The sequence below is a fragment of the Carettochelys insculpta genome, chromosome 10 (genome assembly GCF_033958435.1).
Source record: "Carettochelys insculpta isolate YL-2023 chromosome 10, ASM3395843v1, whole genome shotgun sequence".
In the NCBI taxonomy this organism is placed as follows: domain Eukaryota; kingdom Metazoa; phylum Chordata; order Testudines; family Carettochelyidae; genus Carettochelys; species Carettochelys insculpta.
In genome coordinates this window covers 29,885,803-29,909,794 of record NC_134146.1, presented here as the reverse complement: position 1 = coordinate 29,909,794, position 23,992 = coordinate 29,885,803, and the positions used below count along the sequence as shown (strand labels likewise).

General features: G+C 43.7%; 1 protein-coding gene and 1 long non-coding RNA gene across 7 annotated transcripts in view; one reads left to right on the top strand and one right to left on the bottom strand.

Annotated features, from left to right (window-relative positions):
- Positions 1 to 23,992, top strand: part of VEPH1 (ventricular zone expressed PH domain containing 1) — a 168,996-nt gene that overhangs the window by 100,310 nt on the left and 44,694 nt on the right. For all 6 annotated transcript variants that reach the window (XM_075004264.1, XM_075004259.1, XM_075004261.1 and 3 more), the window contains 2 exons: positions 2,491 to 2,630; positions 10,055 to 10,189. In XM_075004264.1, coding sequence (XP_074860365.1) covers positions 2,491 to 2,630; positions 10,055 to 10,189 — 275 coding nt within the window. The remainder of the gene's footprint in view (positions 1 to 2,490; positions 2,631 to 10,054; positions 10,190 to 23,992) is intronic.
- LOC142018701 (uncharacterized) lies at positions 14,981 to 23,777 on the bottom strand. Its single transcript, XR_012646890.1, has 3 exons — positions 23,661 to 23,777; positions 20,230 to 20,309; positions 14,981 to 15,790 (listed from the first exon to the last, which is right to left on the bottom strand). It is a non-coding gene; the product is annotated as an uncharacterized LOC142018701 (long non-coding RNA).

The window sequence follows — 23,992 nt, the reverse complement described above, 5'->3', positions numbered from 1 at the left end:
TGCCATTACCCCTTCTGCAGTCTCCAGATTAGGAACGTGACGGGTTATAGCTGGCAGAAGTAAGAGGTGTAGAATGTGCATCTTTGATCTGGCTCTTCCTAGCTACTGAAATGGCCTGTTCATGTGATACACAGTTGGGCATAAGTTAGATCAGGGGTGCACAAAATGGGAGGGGTGTGACATTTTATAAGGGGGGGGGGTGTAGTGTGATTGGTTTCCCTGCCCCCGCAGCTTCCACTGCCTTGACAGCCCTTTCCTTTCTCCCGTGTGGCCTCCACCACTGCTGTTGCCCAGAGAACAACCCCCTTGCCACCGGGACAATCAGAATGCTCAGAGGTCCTGAGTCAAGCAGCAGGGGCAGCCAGTGAGTTCCCAGCTTTGTAAGGTACCCTCCTGGGTCCTCGTCCTGAGCACCCCTTCCCCTTCTGGGCACTCCCTGGAGCTCCCCAGCATCCCCTTCCTGAGCATCTTCCCCACATTCCTTCCTGGGGGCCTCCCAAAGGGTGATGGGCTGGCTTATTACAGGGCCAAAAAGTGGGGCCCATCGTAAAAGGTTTGCTCATCCCTGAGTTAGATCTCCATCAGAATTGTCCCCCAGTCATTCTTTCAATGGGTGAGGTGCAAAGATGGTGGAAACTCACAGTTGTGGCTCTCCCACCTTCATTTTTGCATTGATCTTATCCCAGCCAGGACATGGAGTTAGGGCCTCCATGTCAACATTTTGGAAAAATGGAAACAAGCATATAAAAGGCTGTGTCTGTTTTGCCCTTTCCAGTTCAACCTTGCATAAATATGATCAGGCTTACACAGTGATATATGATGTGGTGCATACAGCCTTCTGTATTAAGAATGTTACACAGAGGGTGCTTTCATATTGCGTGTAACTACCATGGGTTGTTTATAGATAACTAATAAGAAAGTAGTTGATACCAGTACACAAAGACGACACTGATTTTAAGAGATAATTGTGAGTGAACAATGCAGGTCTGTGAAAAATAGAGACTTGGATTGCACTTACCTTGTGACCAGCCAGTCAAGGCATGACCTTTGGAGAGAGTCTGTGTCTTCTGGGGAGATGATCTAATCTCCATTCTGAATATCGGTTTGAAGTTTTTACACCTCTGGATGTACAGAAGAGTCTTCAAACTTCCCCACACCATCAAATTTAGCAGCTTTTAAATTCCAAATCACGCCCCCAAACCAAAGCTTTCCAGTGTTCTTCTATGAAAATATTTGTATTGTCACTAGTGTCAGTACTGTCTAGTGTTTAAAGCAAGGGACTGCCTCTGACACTATCTTATAGCAAGTCTTTCTGTGAAACATTTTACTCTTCAGCAAAGTGATTGGAAATTATAATTCCCTGCTTCACTTGGGTGTTGTGCCTCTTAATTAGTGAATATTTGCAACATGTTTTAAGATCCTTGGTTGGGAGATGATATTTAAGAGCAATGTGTTGTTATGAAGAGGATTATTTAAAATACAGTTAATGAGAAGTGACATTTATAGAACACTCAGTCCTTTAAACTGATGATAGATTCAGAATGCCAAAATGCTTGTTGGGAGCCTGAATTTTATTGTAATGTTACTGCTTTTATTGTAACTTTTAGGATGATTGTAATAAGTAATGCTGTAGGATAAGCATGTGGTATGCATATTGACATTGTATATGCATTTAACTCACTTGTGACTTTCAGTCAATCTATTCAGGACAAAGTGGATTGAGTAACATGGCTCTAACCAATGACTAAAGGTTCAACTTCTGTTTGTGAAGGGCAAAGTCCTGAATTCCTGACTTGGAGTATAGCTCCTATTGAAATCAGTTTTTGCATGAGTAAGGTCTGAGTGAAGGCGGCAGGAATTTGGGCCAAGAGTGAAGTCTTGGTTGGTTGCAAACTCCCATGGGGGTGTTCTTTCAACCCACTCTTTTAAATGAGGATTAGTTCTGAACAGTTTTAATATATCTGTCTGTTTTAATAATCAAGAAGGAGAGTGCAAAAATACAAGGTTCTGAGGATTCTTTACCAAAAAGGAAGTGATACACATTGAAAGCCTAACTCTGCCCTGTGGAGTCAGTAATAAATGGCTGCATAAGGTGCAAAACAGTAGAGCTTTTATATGTGCAGTGAGTGAAATATAGCTCTGCGCACAGGTTCAGTACAGGGCCTATGCACCACTAATCCTGGCTTATATTCAGTTTAAGTGGTACATTGTATGTGTGCTGGCACTCTAAACAGGGCCAAATTTCACTTATTTTGTTTTACTGACAAATAATGATACTGACTAAAATCAATATCTGTTCTTGTGTGTATTAAGAAATCAAAATGTGAGAGTGAATAAATCATATAAAAATTAAGACAGTGGATGTATTTCAGATCTGAAAATAGTGGTATCCTATAGCCACAAGTATTGCTGTTTAAGTGTAAAGCAATGTTAGATAGTTCGATCTCTTTTTAACTAGTTGATGTTAATATTATGTATATTTGTTTCTAGATACTGTTAGAAGTTGTGTAGCAAAGCTGTTCTTCAGCTGCCCTCTGAGGGGTCATTACTGCCTATACAGTAAATCCAGTTTTACTCTCATCAGCCGACAGCCTCAACTCTGGATCCATATCATGTTTCTTTTTCAGCAGGTGTGTGCAATACATATAAGTAATGGCACCTCAATAAACTGTACATGAAAAAACAATGTTTTAATGGTAATTCATTTATGTATGTTAATCATCTCCATTACTGTTACTGTGATTTATATGTCCTTTGAATTTCCCCTTCTGGTTTCTCAGAAGTGGACAGAGTTACTTATACACTCTCCACAATCCATTCCTTTGCAATGGACTGACGTAATGTTTTGCGATAGACTATGCACCTTCTATTAAACATAACAGATTTAAGATACACCTATGAAATCAAGAAATCTGAATTATAAACAACAGCAGACCCAAATCTGTTATACTTATTCAGGCAAAACTCTCATTAAAACCAAGACTCAATTGTGCTTCTGTGGAAAAGAACAGACAAACATCAGTTGACTTCCGTTTAAGTAGAATCAGATCTATAGATCTGAGTAGGTCTTGAAGGTGCTCAGCATCCCTGAATCAATACTCCCAGGCTATGTCTACATGGTAGAGCTATTTTGGAATACCTCAGTATCCCAAAATAGCTACTCCTCATCTTTCAAATGCACTTGTTATTTTGAAATATTTTTCAAAATAATGTGCATGCTATTTCATCATCCCTGTACTCCTCATTGCAGGAGGAGTAGGGAATGCTTTTATATAGTGCAATCTTTCACCATTTGGTGCTCTTTAGACAGGGCCAAATGCTGAAATAGCTTATTTCAAAATAAACTAAAAATAAGATATGCAATTTGTGTAGTGCCCATTGTGTATCTTATTTTAAGTTTGGATGCCGTGTAGACATAGCCCCAGAGAGCAAAAAAACTTTGTAAGGCCACCAGGTTTTGATCAGATGTTTATCTATTGATTAAGATGATTCTTTTATTGTGTTCAGTTATGGTTATATTATGTATATTTCCAAAGAAAAACCATTAATTTATCATGCACATATGTTCTAAATAAGCATGATATATTAATTGTCTTTCTCTGGAGAGAGAGAGAGAGAGTGAGCATTATTTTGAATAATTTAAAGGTATAAAGGAGAAAAAAATCTGCATTCCCAGTTCAAGGTGAATCCTAAGGTTTTAATTTTATTTTAGTAAGACAGAAATCAACAGGTTACAAACTATATATAGTAGGTAATGAAGCAGCATGCCCAGTGTTTTTGTAATCTTAGTAATTAAAGCTGGAAAAGATCTCTTGGCTGAGTGGGTCCATCCCTCTGTAAATGGAAGGCATAGTGACATAGAGGAAAAATCAGATGTTGTACTAATGCGACCCTGGATCTTGGCTAAATATATGCCACAGCATTATTCAGCACAGATATGGTAAAGTATACTCCTAATGAACTTTGGTTCATTTAATAGCTCAAGATACTCCAAAATGTATGATGTCCTAAAAATAAGTACACTAAAGGTCAGTAAAATGCAAATGAGAAGAACTATTTTAATGTAACTCTTTCATTTCAAGGAACCGTACCGGTAAGCTGAGTCCTCCCTATGTGCTCCAGTCTAATTTCAGCACTTCCAGCAACTTATTTCTGGAGCATATTCATCTTGAACCTGGGCCTGAGAGGTGATCTATGTTGAGGCAGGTCATTAGGGCCTTATGGGTCAAGACCACCAATGTCATTACTCTGTGGTTAACTGGGTGTGGCAAAGTGCAGTACCACACACTGCCACAAGGACCTGGAGCTGCTCCAGTCCCTACTGTGGCAGAGCTGGCTGCTACTGAGGAATTATCACCCTGCAGGAGACAGAGCACAGGCAGCTGAGAGGGGAACCACTGAGCCGGGAATTCAGGTTTTTTTATTTTGCACAGCAGAATGCAAGACTGTTTGCACAAATTTCCTTCAGTGTATATGGTCAGATAGCAGGGAGGGGGAAGCTGCAGAATGAGGATAGAGCCTTAGTTACGTGGGGCTGTTTCAGATCACAGTCCCATGTCCACTTCTGCCTCTGCTTCTTCACATCTAGTGGATGCTGTGGGTGAGGATGTGGCTGGGTGGGCATTCTGATTTGTGAGGATGTGGGGAAGGGAGGTTCTGAGATGGGTGATGGTTGATACTGGGTAAGAGGTAGAAGAATTCTGAATCTGGGGCTAGGTCTTGAGCTTGCCCTAGAGATGTTTGTGTGTATTCTGAGCCCAGGGGTGTCAGATGGGAGAAGGTTCAGGGCTGAGCATGTTTGAAATCTAGCACATGCTTAGGTGGTTGGCTGGTTTGAGGCCTATGTGCTCACGCAGCAAAAACGTGGGAGCAACTAAGCCATTGAGCAAAAGGTGAGCTATTGTCTGGCCCAGGTGGACTATGTAGAGTCCAGGGGAAAAAAAAAGAAATGTGATTGGCTGGCTTGTAAGGCCTTCAGTTTTTTTTTTTTTTTGGAAGTACGGAAGACAAAGGGTGAGACATAAATTATCATTTAAGGGGCAGGGAGAGAATTCAAGGAAAGTGGGGGAAAGGGAGAAGAGGAAGGAGAAATAGGAAAGAGAAGCTAACGGGGGTAAAGAAGATCAAGAAATTGACTCAATTTTGAAAGAGAAGCCTTTTGAGGAAAAAGAAAAGATGACAAAGGCCTCGGGGAGAAATAACATAAATACAGTGGTGCATGATAGAAAAATGAGGGCAAGGGAAATGGCTGATGAATAAGATCAGAAAAGATGTACTGAAATACACGAGAATGAGCAGAGAAGGAGGATCAGAAACTGGAAACTTGGAGGAGACAGATTGAGTAAAATGTCTATTTCTTTATTAACACATAAATCTGATGCCAAAAACACACCATCTTTCTATATGTTAACAAAATGACCTGTCCTTCTCTGTTTTTCTTTGTTATATATTTTAAATCAAAGGTAATGATGATTTCATCTTTTATTCCTCTTTATTTCCTCATGCTTAACATTTTCTGCATATATTTACTTTTTAAAAACCTCTCCATTTAACCCTTTTACCAAGATTATATTACACTTTTGCCAGACCCCTTCCATCTTTTGCTGACAATAAGTTTGGACAATAAGCTTTGCAATATTTCCCATCTCAACAGATTTCCCATCTCTGTCTGCCCCCCAGTTTGCTCCTCTTTATATATAATTCCTAGTCCCCCTTTGGAGCCTCAACTAATTTAGAATTTCTGGACCATGACCTCTTCAGCTACACTTTGGCTTCAATGTATTTTTCACTTTCCTGTCTTGGGTAATTGCATTAGTTAAATTAAAATGGTGTTGCCAAGCTGATACCCTTAAATTTAGCTCATCTGAGTCCTAGCAGATCATATTCTAATGATTTTCCTTATCTGTTTATTCTCTCTACATTTTTGATGATTCATCTCATATGGGCTGTTGTGCACTGTGCATGTGCTTTTTAACATTCTGAAATAGCCTCCAGCTGCTGCATGCTAGAAATTCACAAGAGTACATTCTGTCATCAATGCAGAGGAAGTCCCACATGTAACCCCCTTTATATCCAAAAGAACCTAGATCCCTGAATGTATAGACTTGCCTCTGCTTTTTCAATGCGTTGGCTGGCAGAACTGAGCCAGGCTAGAAGGGGATGTAAACTGTGGTAGGGCCAGACTATTTCCCCCTGGAACAAAGGTGAAACAGGGCCTGAATAGGGACTCTGCTTTGAAACTAGAGGTGTAATTCCCAATATGAGGAAAAATACCTGTGCTAATGATTTAGTTAATGTCCTAAAACTGAGTGCAAGTGTGGCAGCATTCAAGAGGAGAGGCTAGCTGTCCTGAGTGCATATCCATGGACCGAATTGGACAGACAGACAGAATTGTTCTTGGAGTGGCTAGCTTCTTCCTGCTGCTGGCACTACTGTAGTTATGTTGTATTTTGGAATAGAATTAGAACTATGATGTCTCATTGAGCTGTAAATTACACCTTCCAACTTTCTGTAAACACATATGCTTCTCTTTGTCCCCACTGTCCTCCTGGGGCAGTGCAGTTTCATGTTGCCCCTTCCTTGGGGTCTGTGGTAATGCCATGGTCTAGTCCTTATTTTTCCGAGGAACTTATGTTCTTTTTTACCACCTTTCATGATAATCAGGTTGGATATTAAGAAAAACTGTTTTGCTGGGAGGGTGGTGAAGCAACGGAATGGGCTACCTTTTAGGGTGGTAGAATCTCCATCTGTAGTGGTTTTTAAGTCCAAACGTGACCAAGTCCTGGCTGGGATGATTTGGTTGGGATTGGTCCTGCTTTTGGCAGGGGATTGGACATAATGACCTCCTGAGGTCTCTTCCAACCCTACGATTCTATGGCTATGGCTTTGTGTCTGTTCTGAAACACGGGCTAATAGTGGGGTCCTTGTAGCTCTATCTTTCTATTGCTTTTGAAGTAATAGTAGTAAAAATTACTGCTGAACATCTAGAGACTGATTCTGGTGCCAGTGAATCCACAGCAATACTCACTTTGGCTTCAGATGTACAGGATCGTGCCAGTAACATTCAGTTTTGTGTCCAGGAAAATAAATTGTACACATAGAAGTCAGTCAGCCCTTCTGTGAAAAACAATGGTTCTTTTTATGTTTTGTTCACTGTTCAAACCTACTGTGAAGTAATGTGAAGTTTGTTGTATCACAATTTACACTTTTTCATTTGTTTGTAACTCTAAAAGTTTTTTCTTGCTGTATATATAACCATTATTAAATTAAATATCATGCCAAAGTCATCCCTACTGAAGGCAGTGGAATCACACAGGGCATGAATTGGCAGAAAATATATTTGCAATCTGTTAATAATTAACTAAATTAAGTAAATGCTACCTACAAAAATCCTTTTTGACCCAGATCCATAAAAGGCTAGCATGATGTTTCTAAGGAATTCTCTATGAGTTATCTCATTTTTATGAGTAAATGCTATATTTTGCCATTTATTATCCTCATTGTCATGTGCAAAGGAGTGGTTTTGGAAAGGGGTGCAAAGGAATGTTCTCACATCTCCATACCAGATCTTAACTTATGCCTTCTGCTCTCCCTATAATTGAGATAGTGTTTCAATAATTCAAATATGTCTTCAAAGTCTTGGTTGAAAGTTGTGAAACTGCAATTATTATTTTATGTATTATTTTCAAACTAGGTGAAATTTGTGTCAAAGAGGAGTTGGAGGTGTAATTCCCATTATGAGGAAATATACCTGTGCTAATTCTGATTGAGCTAGTGTCCTAAAACTGAGAGCAGGTGTGGCAGCATTCAAGAAGAGAGGCTAACTGTCCTGAGTACATACCCATGGTATTAGACAGAATTGCACTTTGGGTGGCAAGCCCCCTTCTGCTGCTGGAACTACCATGGTTATGTGATCAAAGAGGGACCAGAATATTTGACTTCAGATCTGTTTTGCACATCTAAAAGGAGATTTTTTTCAACTGAATTATTATTAAGGACAGAAATGAAGGTAGACTAATGTATGGTCATGGAGAAAGGCAGCATGGTACTTGAGAAGTACTGGAATTTCCAGAAAAAGCAAGACCATAATTGCCCTCTGAAAATGAACAAATCCAGTTCAGTTTTTCAAGTCTGATTTGCTTATTTTTAAACATTTTCCTATAGCAAATTTTGCATCAGATGGTCTAGGTCAATTCTACAGCAATATCACCTCTGGATTAATGGGGCACTACAGGCAGGGTTGGTACTACCCCTTTTTTTAAGGTTATTCAGTACTTCACCTTATAAGATCCTGTTTTCAGTTGCTTGTAACTTTGCCAAACTTTACCTGATTGGGTTGAAATTTTCCATGAAAAGATGTCCCTCAAGCAGAAATTGTTTTTGGAAAAATATAAGCTAAAATGTTTCAGCCACATCTAAGAATGCATCTAGGACAATACATGTTGGTTTGCCCATATTAAAAAAATTGTAGTGATCTTATTTGAACCACTCTGATGCCACTATACTATACAAGAAGTTTGGCAAAGGTTCGCCTTAATGCCAGAGATGTGCCTTTTGCCACTCCTATGATAATATGCCTGAATTTGGCCAAATTCTATGTCTTGGAAACATCCCAGTTCAAGCAAGACCAGTAGAAACATTTTAGATTTTTAGCAGATAAATTGCCTAAAATTTGCATCCACATTGGGCATGTCTCAGCCCAGAGCTGAGCAGGTTTTCCCTGCAATTGCCTCTGTAGACTGCTGTGGGCAGGTCTGGCTGGGATCTAGCATCGGAACTGAGAGCAAGGAGCCTGTGTCTTTTGGGTGCTCAGCGACCCACTGCTGAACCCAGGCAGCATGGAGGAGCCAGCTACAAGATTTGAATGCTGAAGAGACGTGGGCCAGACTGGAGGTTGTGTGGAGTAAGGAGCCTGTGGGAGGGCAAGTGCAGGACCTGGAAGCTGCTGGGGATGGGAAGCAAAAAGGACCTCAGAGTTGGGAGGAAAGGGAGACTTGGAGCTGGGGAGGAAGACTGGGACAGCAAGAAGACAAGAATTGGGAGATAAGGCGGACCGAGACTGGCTGGAAGAGGAGACTGAGACTAGCAGGCAAGGGTGCTGGGCTGGGGAACAAGGGCAGGAAATAGGGGGAAGGAAGGAACTGGGATTGGATGAGGAGATGTGGGAGACTGGGACTGGCTGGGTGAGGAGTCTGGGACAATGAGCCCTGTGAGGGAAATGCAAGCCAGTGGGGACATGAAATGAGCATAGGGGGTTGGAAGCCAAGTGAGGGGAGAGAGACAAGGAAGACTAAAAACAAGTAGCTAGGGCTAGAGGGAGATAAATGGGAATGACTGGACTATGAGGTTGAGATGGGAAACACGGCAGGTAAAACTAGGTTTTGCTGAGCAAGGATACTCGGATAAGAAGTCAATTTTGTCTTTGCACTGAACTTTCAATATACACATCTGCCAAAAAAGACATAATACTAGTATGTAAGAATTTTGGTATTGCTAATAATAGGTAGCACCTGTACATGTCTATTCAACAGTAGATTTCAAAGCACTTTACAAAGCTGGTCAGCATCATTTTAGCATCACTTTACCGAGGCACAGGGAGGTGAAGTGACCTACCCAGGATGACCTGGAGGTTAGTAGCCAAGCCAGGAATAGAACCCATATTTTCCTAAGTCCAGTGCTTTCTCTACCATCACTATTACTATATACAAGTGTTAGCTGCTTAGAGGATAGTAGCTGTATGCTATGTGTATATACTAGTACCAATTTCTGTATAAAATATAATGAATTAAGTGCCTGTAAAATCAGGTATAGTGCAGAGAAATAGTCTCAGAAAAATATATAGGAATTATTTAATTTCACAGATTTATATATTTTACATTGATACAATCCAATCTGAACTGCACTAATTTATAAATGTCAATATCTGACATTCTGCTCTTGATATAAAAGACTACAAGAACTGCAATTACTTTGTGCAGTTGTATCATTCTGAACTAACAGCAGAACAATTTTTAAGATGCAGATTAAAATTTCTCCTTTCAAATTTTTTCACCAGAACTTGTTTCCAGAACCCTTGTCCATACAAAGTAACTCTGTGCAAGTCCTTAAAGCCCTGTGGGAGAAGACACAGCTGAAGGGAACACATAGTTTTGAAACAGCAATGATTCATTCTACATTTCCACACCAGAAGGTAAACACTTATTCCCTGGTAATTTATTTTATCCTAAGCTTTAGAACAGATCTACATGGATATTTGCAATAGATGTGATTGCTCTATACTGTGTTTACTGCTGGAAAACAAAACTCATAGGCTGTGTCTAGACTAGCCCCCAACTTCAAAGGGGGCACGGTAATTAGGGTATTGGGAGATTACTAATGATGTGCTGCAGAGCATATGCTGCACGTCATTAGGCTAAATCCCCACCCCGTCCCCCGGCAACTTAGAAGTGTGAAACTTCGAAGTGCCAGCTTGCGTGTAGCCGCAGGTCAGCCATGGGTTCTTCAAAGTGCCCGCGCTACTCTGAAGTACCTTTACTCCTCAAAATCCTGAGGACTTGGAAGTAGAGGGACTGGGAAGTAGAGCGGGCACTTCTAAGTACCCGTGGCTGACCCGTAACTACACATAAGCCAGCACTTCAAAGTTTCACACTTCTAAGTTGCTGGGGGACGGGGGGGGTGGAGATTTAGCCTAATGAAGTGCTGCATATGCTCTGCAGCACTTCATTAGTAATCTCCCAATACCCTAATTACTGTGCCCCCTTCGAATTTGGAGGCTAGTCTAGACACAGCCATACACACATACACGTGTGTGCACACCTATAGTATCACCAGATTATAACTATCATAGCAATTAAACATGGGGCCCAATCCTGCTGCCAAAGAAATCAGTGTAATTTTTAATGCTCACTGAAGTCAGTGCAGGACCAAGGCCACGTGGCATTTGCTCCTTATTTCTGGCTATTGAACCACATTAAAATAAAAAAAGGACACCAAAAACTTTTTTGAAATTACTTTTCTATGTGATCAATTGCTGTGTCACTAAAAATATGGCAAGGATTTGCTCTTGGCACACAGACCAAGATGGGAAGTGGTCTGTGGACAGCAGTTGGGATTTTCAAGAATGCCATGGGAAGAGAAGTTCCATTCACTTTCAGTCTCTGTGTTAAAAGGTGATCTGACTTAGTAAAATGTTTGAGAACTACTGCTTTCATCACTGGAGAAGTTACACTCTCTTTTGTTCTGATTATGTTTGTGTGTTGAAAGGAAGCTTCTTTATACACACTAATTTTTGTCACTAAATTCCTTTTTCCTTTAGTGCTGTGTAGCTCTGTTTTCTCTTAGATATTTACACTCATTACCTTGCCAAGTCTTCTTCAGCTAGTTTATTCAGATGGCAGTCTATGACTTGTTCATGATCTAGGGGCCTCTCTTTTATATAAACCACACCCAGTTTGTCAGGGGATTCACCAGTGCTCATCAGGAATGTTATTTCTGAGCTCTGTAGTGCAGCCATAAATATGCCATTTCAAATTGTACTTTGAAATGTCTGTAGGCTTCCCTAAGCCCTCACACACAGTTTACGGGGTTTGCTAGTGAAGTGAAAGAAACCAGGTGATGGTACACATAGATTTTTTTTCCTATTTATATACCTAATTTTAAAAGCTAGAATTAGAATAGCTTCTACGATTGACTGTGGATGCCATGTGGTAATGCACATACTTAAGCTCAATGACTTGGATGCTATGAAAATAATTTTTTACAAACTCTGTTCTAAATATCTGTCCATTTTAAAGCTATTTCAAAGCTATTTACTGTTTCAGAATTGTGAGAAAAATTGTTTTGATGTTATTAATCAGACTTCATTGGAAAGACGGGCAGAGGATTTTAAAACAAATACATATTTGACCTACATGCTGAAATATTCTTGAACATGTACTTTTTTTTTTAACATCTCAGCTGAAATTGGATGAACTAAAATGTCAGATGTGGTTTTAAAATTTTCTTTCTCAGGCTGAGACTGAGGATGGAAAATCTCTCTGTGAAAGTATTTACTAAAGTTCTGACAATTGAAAATGAGAGTTACTAACAGAAACATATTCTGAAACTTAAGATGGGAGCATTACATATCCAGATGCATCAGTGTGTGCATATCATGCACCTGCACATATAGATTCTTTACATTCAAAATTATGTAAAACTAGCCTCTTGCAGTTTCTTCCAAAATCATCAAGCTGTTGTTTCTTTAACTTAGAATAAAGCCAGTAATAGCTCATTTGCTGAGAATGGAGTAAATGGTACAGTACTATGAACTAGGAGATCTGTGAACTGAAGTGATGCAAAGGTACTTCCAACTGCATATTTAGGAACAAATTGAACCCCAGCATACAGACTGAAGTACTGGGCAGTGCACTGGGTAGATTCATGGAGTCCAGTGGTGTTTACACCATGGCTACCTACCGTAGACCCCATGGCTGGGACATCACCTTTCCGTATGACGATTGGCCACCAGCACGATATTGTCCCCTCCCCCCAACCAATCCTTCTCCACATTTATCTCAGAGAGTGTCAGAGCCAGGTCAACAGCAGCTGACCGATTAGTCAAAGCCAGGATCTGCAGTCATGAAACGGAAGATAAGACCATGAGTCAAGGATCAGAGTCAGGCCAGGTCAGCATGTGGGAGTGAGACACACAAAACACACTGGAGGTCTGGAACAGTGAGGCAAATGCCAAGTGTCAGGTTCAGGTGGGAAACCAGGAAATCCAGGAGCTGGAGCCAGAGCCCAGTTCAGACGCCTTTCTGTTCCTACTGCTGGCTTCATAGGGTCAATGGTTCAATAAGCCACCCTGGCACTTTGCCAGTCACAACCAACAAACACTGTTAACCTTGAGTATTCTTTGCATAATCCTATTACTCTTCATCATTTGGGGGCAAGTTCATCATTCTTATTTGTAAGAGTACTTTCTTGGGTAGTTGTGTTCCCAAAGTAATAAGACAGAACATCAAGAAACTGTAAAAGTCAAAAAACTGATCATTTTCCAATGGCTCTGCCATGTGGAAAAATGAAACTTTGGAAACTTGACAATTGGCAGAATTACACACTGTTATTAGGACGCTGGATAACAATCATATAGATGCAACATGTTAAAGATTTGTTTGAGATTTTAAAACTGAGACTTTTGCTGTGCAGTATGTGACTGATTTCACTTTCTTTGTTTTTGGTTTGCTAACTAATACAGGGCCTGCTCCTGCTCCTGCTCCTATCAAAACTCTTATTGATTTCGCTGCTAAAATTCCCAATCATTTTTCTGGGAGTAAAATATGGACTTATAATTTAGGAGATTTCAGAAGACTAGTTAGAGTCAGATGTGATACTATTTACCTAATGCAGTTTCTTCAATGTTTCTCAAACAAGACCAGGAGCAACCATAAGAAGTGCCAGGGCATGGCTACACACACACACGCTCCTGAAAGCTTTTTCCAAAAATTTTGTTTCAATTCAAAAATTTGCCTTACGCTGTTTATAGGACCAGCTGCACAAGACATGTTGTACTGTCAATCCCCAATAAGAATTGTGGAAGCTGAGAGCTCTCAAGCATCTTGTGCAGAAGGATTCCATAACTTTTTCTTAAAAGTAATTGTGGGTTAAAGTGCTTAACTAACTAAACTCTTAGGCCTTTTAGTGTACCAAGGAATAGGATGAAGCTTTCTTGCACTGTCTTTGAATCGTCTCGTAAATTAAGCTAGATTTTCAGCTGATGTAAATGAATGGAGGTATATCAGTTTATACCAGCTGTTGATCTGGCCCATGCAATTTCTTCAGGTAGGAAGACACTTAAAAGAAATACTAACATGGAGAAGTAGATTTAAAAATAAAATACGCTACCCTTCTCTACCCCACAAAGAGACACAGAGGGGCACCGAATATGGGCCGAACCTCACCAGGAAGGAACCCCTTGGCACCTGGGATTCTATGGGGTGCCTGGACCATCAGACAGCAGGGGAGTGGGGTGGAGATTAGCAGTGCGGTGGCCCCGGGCCCCTGGGTTTAGGACACAGCACTCATGGGCTATCCCCCATCCCCTCGTGTTTCTACATGTCTGCTATTGCAGTGCTGCTCCAGCCCATTGGAGCCGGCCACAGCTGCAGGGGACCGGGAGGCTGCCTCATTGCCCCAGCCTGCATCCCCCCATGACTGCGACTGGGCCACTTGGAGATGGCACTGGTGGAACAAGGAGGCAGCCGCCAACCAGGTGGTCATGCAGGAAATGACTGGCGGGCTTCGGGACTGGCTAGCAATGGAGTGGGAGGTGTGGGTGTGGCTGGCCAGCAGCCTAGACACCGTGGCCCAAGCCTTGGCCACCTGCCCTGCCCAATCTCCCACCTCCTCACCAGCCCAGTCCACTGTTGCCCTCCATATGGTGCCCTCCTGGGCCACCCCATCAGCAGCTGCCCCTCCAGCAGCCACCCGCCCCCTGCAGCCATCCCTCCTGAAGGCACCCATCATGTGGCAGACCTATCTATGGCCACCCACACTGAGCTGGCTCAGTGACTCCTGGTCGGGGCGGGCACATCTGCCCCAGCCCCACTGCCTCCTCCCGCTGCACACCATGCAGAGGCTGAGCCTGTGGCACCCCTGCCCCATCCCTACCTCCCTGTGATCCCATCTCTGTCCCAGCCTTGCAGGGGGCCCCAGACCCAGGGTGGTAGAGGCAGCCATGCCCACCACAGCTCCCAGCCCTCCACGCCACTGGGCAACTGAGCCTTCTCCCATGCCAGCCACCCACCAAGTTCGGTTACCCCCCCAGCGCCCCGCCCCCCGTGGGGCATTCCCTCCTTGCACGGTATATAGTTAAACATGTTCTGTTTTGCTTGTTCAAATACATTTATTCCCCAACAGTCCTATGTATCATTCTCACCCTGACCCTGAGTCCCTGGTGTGTTGTGAGGGAGTGGTGGGAAGGGAGAGAGAGGGGGTATGTTTGGTGGGGGAGCATGAAAGATGGAGGAGCAGGGGCCTGTAATGCAGAATGTGACTGGGAGGATCTGGGCAAAGGCCTGGCACAAGGCCTCCCAGATCTTGACCTCATCCCTCTGGACCTGGCGGCACGGGACACAAGGCAGCTGTTCATACCCGGCCCTTGGGTCCACAGCCCACTTCTGGTAAAAGGGCTCCTGCCTCCCATCCACAAGATTGTGGAGGGCACAGCATGTGGCAACAACCATAGGGACATTTGGGAGGCTGACATCCAGCCTTGTGAGGAAGCTGCAAAACCTCCCCTTCAGCCTCCCAGACGCTCACTCTACTGTGCCATTTGTGTGGTTGAGGCGGCTGTTGAAGGTGTCCTGGGCCAGGGTGGTGTGTCCAGAGTAGGGCCATATGAGCCATGGGTGTAGCAGGTAGGTGGCATCAGCCACAATGCAGAGGGGGTCATCATGATGTCCCTGAGTGGGAGTTCCCATGGGGGGGCGTATGTGGCCTCCTACATCTGGCATCCCAGACACAAATTCTGGAACATCTGGATGTCATGGGCCCTACCTGGCCAGCCCACGCAGATGTCCAGAAAATGGCCCCTTGTGTCCACGAGGGCCTGGAGTACCACCAGTTGGTACCCCTTCCTGTTAATGTAGGTGCACTGCTGTGATCTGGGGCCCAGATCGTCACGTGTGTTCCATCCAGGGCTCCAAAACAACTGGGGAACCCCAGCTCAGTGAACCTGGCAAGGGAGGCATCCAGGTCCCAGAAGGTGATGATGTATTGCAGGAGCACCCATGTTGATGGTGCGGATGACCTGTGGGAGTGGAAGGAAGACACATCCATGAACACCAGACTGGGTGGCCCTCCTTCCCTTTGCCCTCTCCCCCACCAGAACCCCTCTTCCCCCTTCCCCCTCCCCACCAGGGCCCCCTTCCCTCTGCCCAGAGGCCCCCTCCCTAGGGTGGTGCTGAGGAGGTCCTCCTTGGGGAGCACCTGGGCAGGCATGATGTGGAACTCTACTCCCCAGCACGTGGTCTGCTCTGCTGTCTACAGCCTGGCAGCCTTGAGCATGTGCAGGGTGGGGGTGTTGTGAGGGGCCCTTTAAGGTATCAGCTGGCTGGTAGCCCGGAAGGGCTTGTTGGCCATGTGACCCCTGCCTGCATCATGTCCTGTCTCCTGACTTCGAAGTAGGGGCTCTTGGTGTATAGACGCTTTTCTTTGAAGTAGGAGGACCCTACTTTGAAGTAAGGGAAAATTTTGTAGTGTAGATGCAGCCTGGGTTTCTGAAAATGGTTAAAGAACCAATCTTTTCCTTGGACAAAATACATTTCACTGTCCTCTAACACATTCCAGTAGATTTCAGAGGTAGCCATGTTAGTCTGTTTCAGCAAAAACTACAGGGAGTACAGTGGAACCTTATCAGATGTATGAAGTGAAAGAAAAAGAAACAGATAGTAGGGATACAGAGATGGGAGTGTTAAATTGGAGCTAATTCAGGGTGGATGTGGATAGGAAACTGAGAATACCTAAAGTGGAAAATTACTTATTGTAAAGAGAGAGCCATTCCCAGTCCCTATTCAGACTCATTCTGATGGTGTCAAATTTGCATATGAATTCCAGCTCAGCAGTTTCATGTTGCCATCCTTAAGCAAAAAACTGTCAAAAAGAGGCTGCAACTTTCAAGTCTGTAACTGTGGCTATATCTACACTAGAGAGCTTTGTCAACAAAACCCACGGAGTGGCCACATTACCGAGGCATTCTGTCGACAGTAAATCGACAGAATGTGGCATTTCTTTCCATAGCATTCTCTCACTCCCCCATGAGGCAGAATGCCTCTGTCGACAGACTCTGTTGACAGAAAGCCAGTCTGGATGTTCTGCGGGGCGGGGGGCCCTCTGTCGACATGGCCGTTTTGTCAAGAGAGTGGCTGGGCAGCCCAGCCTTTTTCTGTCGACAGAACGGCTTACCCTTTTGATTGCTTGGCTTTAATCTGTTGGCAAAAGTTCTGTCCGAAGATATCTTCCAACAGACACTTCTGTCAACAGATCACTCTAGTGTAGACAAAGCCTGTATGTCCAGGGAGGATAAAATGTTCTTCTGCTGGTTTTGGTGTGTTTCCATTCTTCTTTATGTCTAATATGTGTCCATTTATTGTGTTGCATAGGGACAATCTGGTTTGTCCAAGATACACAACAGAGAGATATTGCTGGCACATGATGACATATATCACATTAGTAGATGTGCAGGTGAATGAGCCTACAGCATTTTGAAAAGCTTTTGCAAGTAATCAGCAGGCAGATGGATAAGATCTTACTCAACTTGTCCATCGGTTACTTGGTATGACTTTTGAAGTCTGGAGACATGTCAATCTCCACAGAATCATTCAGAATATGTGTCTCTGTATGAGTGACATTGGGAAAGTAGCTGCATTTAATATGGGTTCGTTTTATAGGAACAGTTTGGAATGCAATCAATAGGCCCTAATTCCCTAGGATTCTATTCTGCTACATATGTTTGCATGCATTGTACTCTTTCATTGTGAAATAAGGATGCCAAAGAGGGATCAAATTTTTCTCTTTTTTGGCGCACTATTTTTGTGATCAATTAACTGGTTGCAGTGAACAATTTTAGGTTTTGTTAACATAATCCTTTCTTAACACACTTAAAATAAATACTATTTGGAAATAATTTCTTAGCAATAATGTTTAATAGGGAGACACAAGAGCTGGATTTGTCTAATATTGGCTCTTAGAATGTCTTATTTTTGTGACTTTGGGTGAGTGATTAAAACACTCTGTGCCTCAGTTTCCCCACCTGCATTAAAGGATATTAAGGCTTGATGCATGTGATGTGCACTGAAACGGTTGCATGGTGCTTGGTGTTATGTTCTTTTGTACAAGTAATAATCACAGATATCACCTGCTGACCCATCAGTTCATAGGAAGGGCAGATATCTTGAATTGTGTATTAGATGTGGATAAGAGATTTATTTGCCTATTATTGCACAATCTACACATTCAAGAAAAGCCAGTTGGCCTACTCTCTTCCCTGGGCTCTTCAAGGGTGCCCAGCTGGCCTGCTCATTTGTTTTGTTTGGAGGCCAGTTGAGAACATCATTCTCCCACTAAAACCAGGAAAGCATCATCTTGGATGAGTAACTCTCTGGAAACAATTCAGAGAAAATTCTGTGTCATGTGGGTTTTGCTGCTTTCAGCTCTTTAGAACACTTTATCTCTGGTTCAGTGTTTTGAATGGGCAAACCAATGATGCTACTGATGTTTTCGTCAGCTAAAGTGATGTAAGTGAGGGGGAAACCAGATACCATGCTTCCAAATACACTCAGTCCAAACACACTGAGACGCAAGTTGCATCAGTCACAGATTTGGGTGAACTAAAGCATTGCCCTGAAAAATGCATGTAGGGTTTTCTAGAAGTAAAGACCTTTAAATTCCTTTTGGAATGCCCAATATTACTGGGATTTTAGTGTGTTATCAATGAAGTCTTAGGGAGCCTGAAGCCTAGGTAGAGGTCTTTTAAAACTAAATATAAATAAATCAGATTAAATAAGTAAGTGCCATTGTTACTGATACTAACATATTTATTTATTTTCTGCTTTGTTATTTTGTGTTTGACTTACTTTGTGTTTGCCTTGTGAGGTTTACAGTTGTTGAAAATAACATTTTATAATAACCAGAGTAACAGAACACGTTTGACAATGCTTACATAATTGTGGAAAATATTTGAATTATTTGAAAAAAGTATTAGTATCTAGGAATATTATTCCTCCTCCAGTACTAAAGTATTAAAAATGGAGAGATATTTGCTTGTTACATCATTATTCATCTTATCCTCTTTTAACAAATATTTTGAGATCCCTTGGTGAAAGTGCTATATGAGAAATATTTTTCATTCCCATTATTTGCATTGTAGTAGCATCTAAAGATTTCACTACAACCAGGGTCCCATTAGACTGTGTGCTGTACAAACACGTAGGCTATGCCTATACTAGCTCCTGCCTTTCCAAAGGGGGATGCTAATGAGACACTTTGGGATATGCTAATGAGGTTCTGCCATGAATATCCCATGCCTAATTAGCATAATGGAGGCCGCAGCAATTTGGAAATGCCGCTTTCAAATCATGTGCCACCCGTGTGGACAGGGCCTTTCAAAAGGACCCCCCAGTCTTCAAAAGCACCTTACTCCTAAAACCAAATAGGAATAAGGGGCTGTCAAAGACTGGGGGGGTCCTTTCAAAAGGCCCCCGTCTACACAGGTGGTGCGCGATTTGGAAGTGGCATTTTCGAATCACTGCCGCCACCATTATACTAATTAGGCACTGCATATTCATGGCAGCACTTCATTAGCATATCCCAAAGTGTCTCATTAGCATCCCCCTTTGGAAAGGCAGGTGGGGGCTAATGTAGATATAGCCATAGGGTGAAATCCTAGCTCATTTGGAATCAATGAGAGTTTTCTCAGTGACCGTAATGTAGCTGAGATATCAACCTGAGGGTATATCTTTACTACCCAGAAGACTGACTTAGTCAAGGTCAATTTTCCAGGGTTTGGTTCTGTGCATCTAGTAGGGACACGTGAAATCAGGACTCAACAGTTGATCCCTGTACTCAATATCACAAAGAGAAAGGGAGGTCGATGGGAGAAACTCTCCCATTGACCTCCCTCTGTGAGGATGGCCAGGTAAGTTGATTCCAGATAAGTCAATTACAGCTACATAATCGCCATAGCTGGAATTACGTATCTACAGTCAACTTTAAAGTCTAGTGTAGACCTGGCCTGAGTCAGAGACCACTACTGCCCCAAGGAGCATACAGTGAATGAACACTGCTCTCAGTTGCACAAATGTAAATTCAGAGTAAGCTAATATAGTTAAATTTTGCTTTTTCCTTACACCCGTGCAAGGCTGGAGGAACTCAGTAAAGACAATGAGTTACTGGAGATTAATGCTGGAATACTTGAAAGCAGAGTATTGACTCTTGTAGAATTGCTTCAGATTTGTATCATGGTAACTGGCTACAGATTTTCGGCCACTATCATAAATACCTAGCACCACACAAAGAATCTTATGTAGCTGTATGGTCATGCCACAAAAAATATTTATACAACACCGTTTAAAATTTGCCAGAAATAAAGTATTTCCAGATGTATGTCCTCACAAATTTCCAGTCAGTTGCTTCACACTTCTTTATCAGAGAACACAGGCTATGTTATAAAAGACAGAACCAGTTACATACTCATTGCAAAATCCATTGTGCTGACTCATGCTGTCATTTGTCAGAAGAGTAACTGAACACAGTGTGATTCCTTCAGATTGCTTTGCAGAGTAGTTTTGCAAGAAAATAATTAACATTATTAAGCAATTGTCATTTCCATTCATTCCATTTATTCACTCAGTAAATCACCTTATTCATCAATAAATAATGCCCCATTTTCAAAGCTGGGTAGTCACTACACCCGGAATCTCAAATTTACAGCTTGGAGGCTAGCTACAGCCTGAACACATTCAGAGTCTGGCCCGGACACAGCTGCTGTAGCCCTGGGACATGTGTGTTGTGTGACCATACACTTACGTCAAGCCCACCCCCTGTTCCATCTCTTCCTGCCCCTGCTCTGTCCTCTTTCCCCCATTGTTCCCCTTTCTGCAAGCTGCCTTCCCTGAGGGATGTGGCCTCAAGGATTAGCAGGAAGCCTGGCATGGGGCAGTAGGTGGAACTAGGAGATGCATTGGGAAGGGGAAATGCATGGAGACAAATCTTCAGGATCCCTGCCAGAAGGGGTTGCCTGTTGGCCCACTTGAAGGATTTGGGGACTGGTCCTGGCCCTATGGTAAGCTGAGTTTGCAAGTGAGTGACAGGTAAATCTCTTGCCCCAAAAGTTTGATTGCCCTCCCACTTCACAAGATGGCTTATTTCAAGCCACTGCTAATTACAATGCAGATTTTTCTTGACCCTATTCCTCATCCTCTGGCACCATGGCCAACATGCCCCAGCCATCCAAGGGGTGGTTTTGACAGCACAGAGAAGGCAACTACTCTCTGGATCTAATTTTTATTTTCCTTACAACCTTGACACTCACAGCTCATGTCGCCACACTGGGGGACATGAAAACACTGGGGGTGTGCTGGAGGAGGCATCAGCTCCCTGGTGCCCAGCTTTCCAGTGAGTGACTATGGCAAAGAATTCACATGATGGCAGAGAGGACCACAACTCTCTGGGCACCTTTATTGCCCATTCCTTTGCTTGGGTCCTCTTCTTGGAACCTTCTCCTTCACTGATACAAGGGACCAAAGACTTCCAGATACTAGCAGGGCATGTCCTATTCTGTTTGGTTTTCTAACACCATCCTGCTTATGTTCTGTTGCCTCAGGCCATTGTGCCTGAGTGTCCCTCTGAGAAATGTGAGGTGGTTCCTGCCCAAGGAGCTACCAACTGTCCTGCCATTGACAAGTCAGCTGAACAGATACGGTCAGTGTAGCGAGAGCTCTCCAATTTCAGAGTAAAGCAGCCTGCTGAAGGCCATGAATTGACAGGACTTGCCTTTAGGAGAAGAGTTAGTCCCACTGGTACGTGAAGGGTAGTCAGTAAGCACAGTAGTCAAACTTTACTTGCCACTTTCAGTGAAGGAAGGAAAGCAACCCAGACATAGACAGCCTGAGTATGCTAAACCTGAGGGATGCTTGGTGCAGTCCTCAGACCAAAGAAACTATTTCAGAAATTTTGGAACCAACAGGATTCCATGCTGAGGGAAGAGGAATGTATTCCTCATGCAGTCCATGCTTCTCCCTGCCTCGCCTATGTCCTGGCCCCTGCCTCTGCTCCATCCCCAGCTGCCGTTTCTGGCGTGTGCGGGGCGGTTCCTCCCCACCCCAGAATGGTGCAGCCTAGGAACAGCATGAGCTAGGAAGCTCACACTGCTCTCACGCTCCAGGGGAGGACCCTGTACTCATTGGAAGCAATGTGGTGCAGCACTGACAGTGAGCATGGGGGCAGTGGTGTGTGGATTTGCTGGGGCCGTATGGCCCCCTGTGAACGCACATGTCACTGATGATGACAGGGAAGTTCCTCTTGCTTCTACAGGCCTTATATAGCTATTTCCTGTTAGGCAAGATGGTTTTAAAACTTTTTTCTTGATGTGCTGGGAAACACTTCTATGTTCCAGCACCTTTTGGACAGAGAAGAATCTTTCTTTGTTCTCTGTCTGCTGGTGGAAATTGTGTTTATAATTAGCCAGTTTTTCTGCTGTGCTTCTTTGGTAGCCCTCCCTCCACGGGACAATAAATGTGTGTTTTTACAGATGTCCCTCTATCTAGTGTTTGTGCTTGTGTCTGTTACAAACTCAGCAGCTGGTGGAGATGAGCTTTTTTCTAGAGGGAGAGGCTCCTCAAACATTTTTATCTTCCTCTTAGAGATACAGGTTATAGTCCTTTGTTGAGAAAACAATGGGCTGCAATACAATCTCTTTTCTCTGTCCCCTGCGCCTCACACACACAAAGAATCTTTAAAGCCAGGGGATCCAGGCAGCTGGGGATTGGGGATTCCCTCAACATGGAGGATCCCTGAATGGCCTGGGAGCTGGCTCCTCTTGTCGCCTTTGCTCTAGAGTAGGGTGGGCAGTAATTTTTGCTGGGGCAGAGCCCATATATTACTTAGATCCCACTGCCAGTGTAGTAACGGGGACTGGGAGCTGTGGGCTTTTAAAAATAGCCACAGGAACCCCAAGCAGTGGCCAGGAAGTATGATAGCAGCAAGGGCTGTGAGCTCTTTAAATAGCACTGACTTAAAGGGCCCTGGGCTCTGCTCCCAGACACCACTGCTACTGCCATCTGGGGTTCCTACAGCTATTTGAAAAGCCCATGGCTCCCAGTTCTCACTGCTAGCCCCGGCAGCAGGGTATAAATAGTATGTGGGCCAGAACCAAATGTTAGGTGGGCCAGATCTCGCCTACCCCTGCTCTGAAGGCATGGCTAGGAAATAAGCAAGGCTAGAATGCAGCTGCAGTCCAGCAATCCACAACTGGAATAGTGGTTTCAAGGCAGTGGTTCCCAAACTTTTCGGCACTTTTGATTTTTGAGAAACCTTCATGCCACCCCTTCTTTACCATCATCTGACCCCCCTTTTAACAAAAAATTCAATTAGTAATTTACAATAAAAAGAACTTGATATAAAAATGTTCTTTAAAATTAAAAATAAGCACAAGTAGTATTCCTTGGCCTCTTGTGGGTGCCTGGTGCAGCCCCAGCTGACCAGCTGCCTGAGCCCCATACCAGCTGCCCCGCCCATCTGAGACCTGCGCTGCCACAGCCACCTGCCCGAGTCCCACACCACTGGGACCAGCCACCTGCTCACCCACCAGCCGCCCACCACAGCTGCAGGCCAGCCACCTGAACCTCCCACCCAAACCCCACACTGCCTGGGCCAGCCACCCGCCCACGCTGCCTGAGCCCTGCAATGCCAGGGCCAGTGCCCGTGCCCAAGCCCCATGAATCCTGCAAGCTGGTCAGCCACCCAAGCGCTCTATCTGAGCCCCTCCCCTCTCACAAAACCAGGCACCACCAGCCCCCTGTTCTTACTGCATCCCCCTTATCTGAGCCAGGCACCCCCAGCCCCCCATATCTAACCTCATCCTCCTCTTCCTCTCCCTGCCACCGCAGCCCACCCTCACTTACCTTTGCATGTGGGTCTTCACCAGCTGCCTGCTTTTTATAGCGATTGCACCAGGTCACCAAAGTAAAATAACAGGGGCTGAGAGCCAGAAGCAAAGGCCGGCTCTTTCTTTGGGTGGAGGAAATGCAGGGGTGGGGCTGGGTTGCCTCATGCCCCCCAGTTTGAGAAACTATTCTTTAAGTTTTATTAGGAAAATGTCCTGGGCCAAAACTACCCATTCCTGCTTTTCCTGGGACAATACTAAAAGACCCCAAAGCAGGAAAGAAAGGGAAGTAACCAAACCCTGACTTTTTCCCCACTTAGAGACCTGGGGAAAGAGATTGTGTTGCTGGAT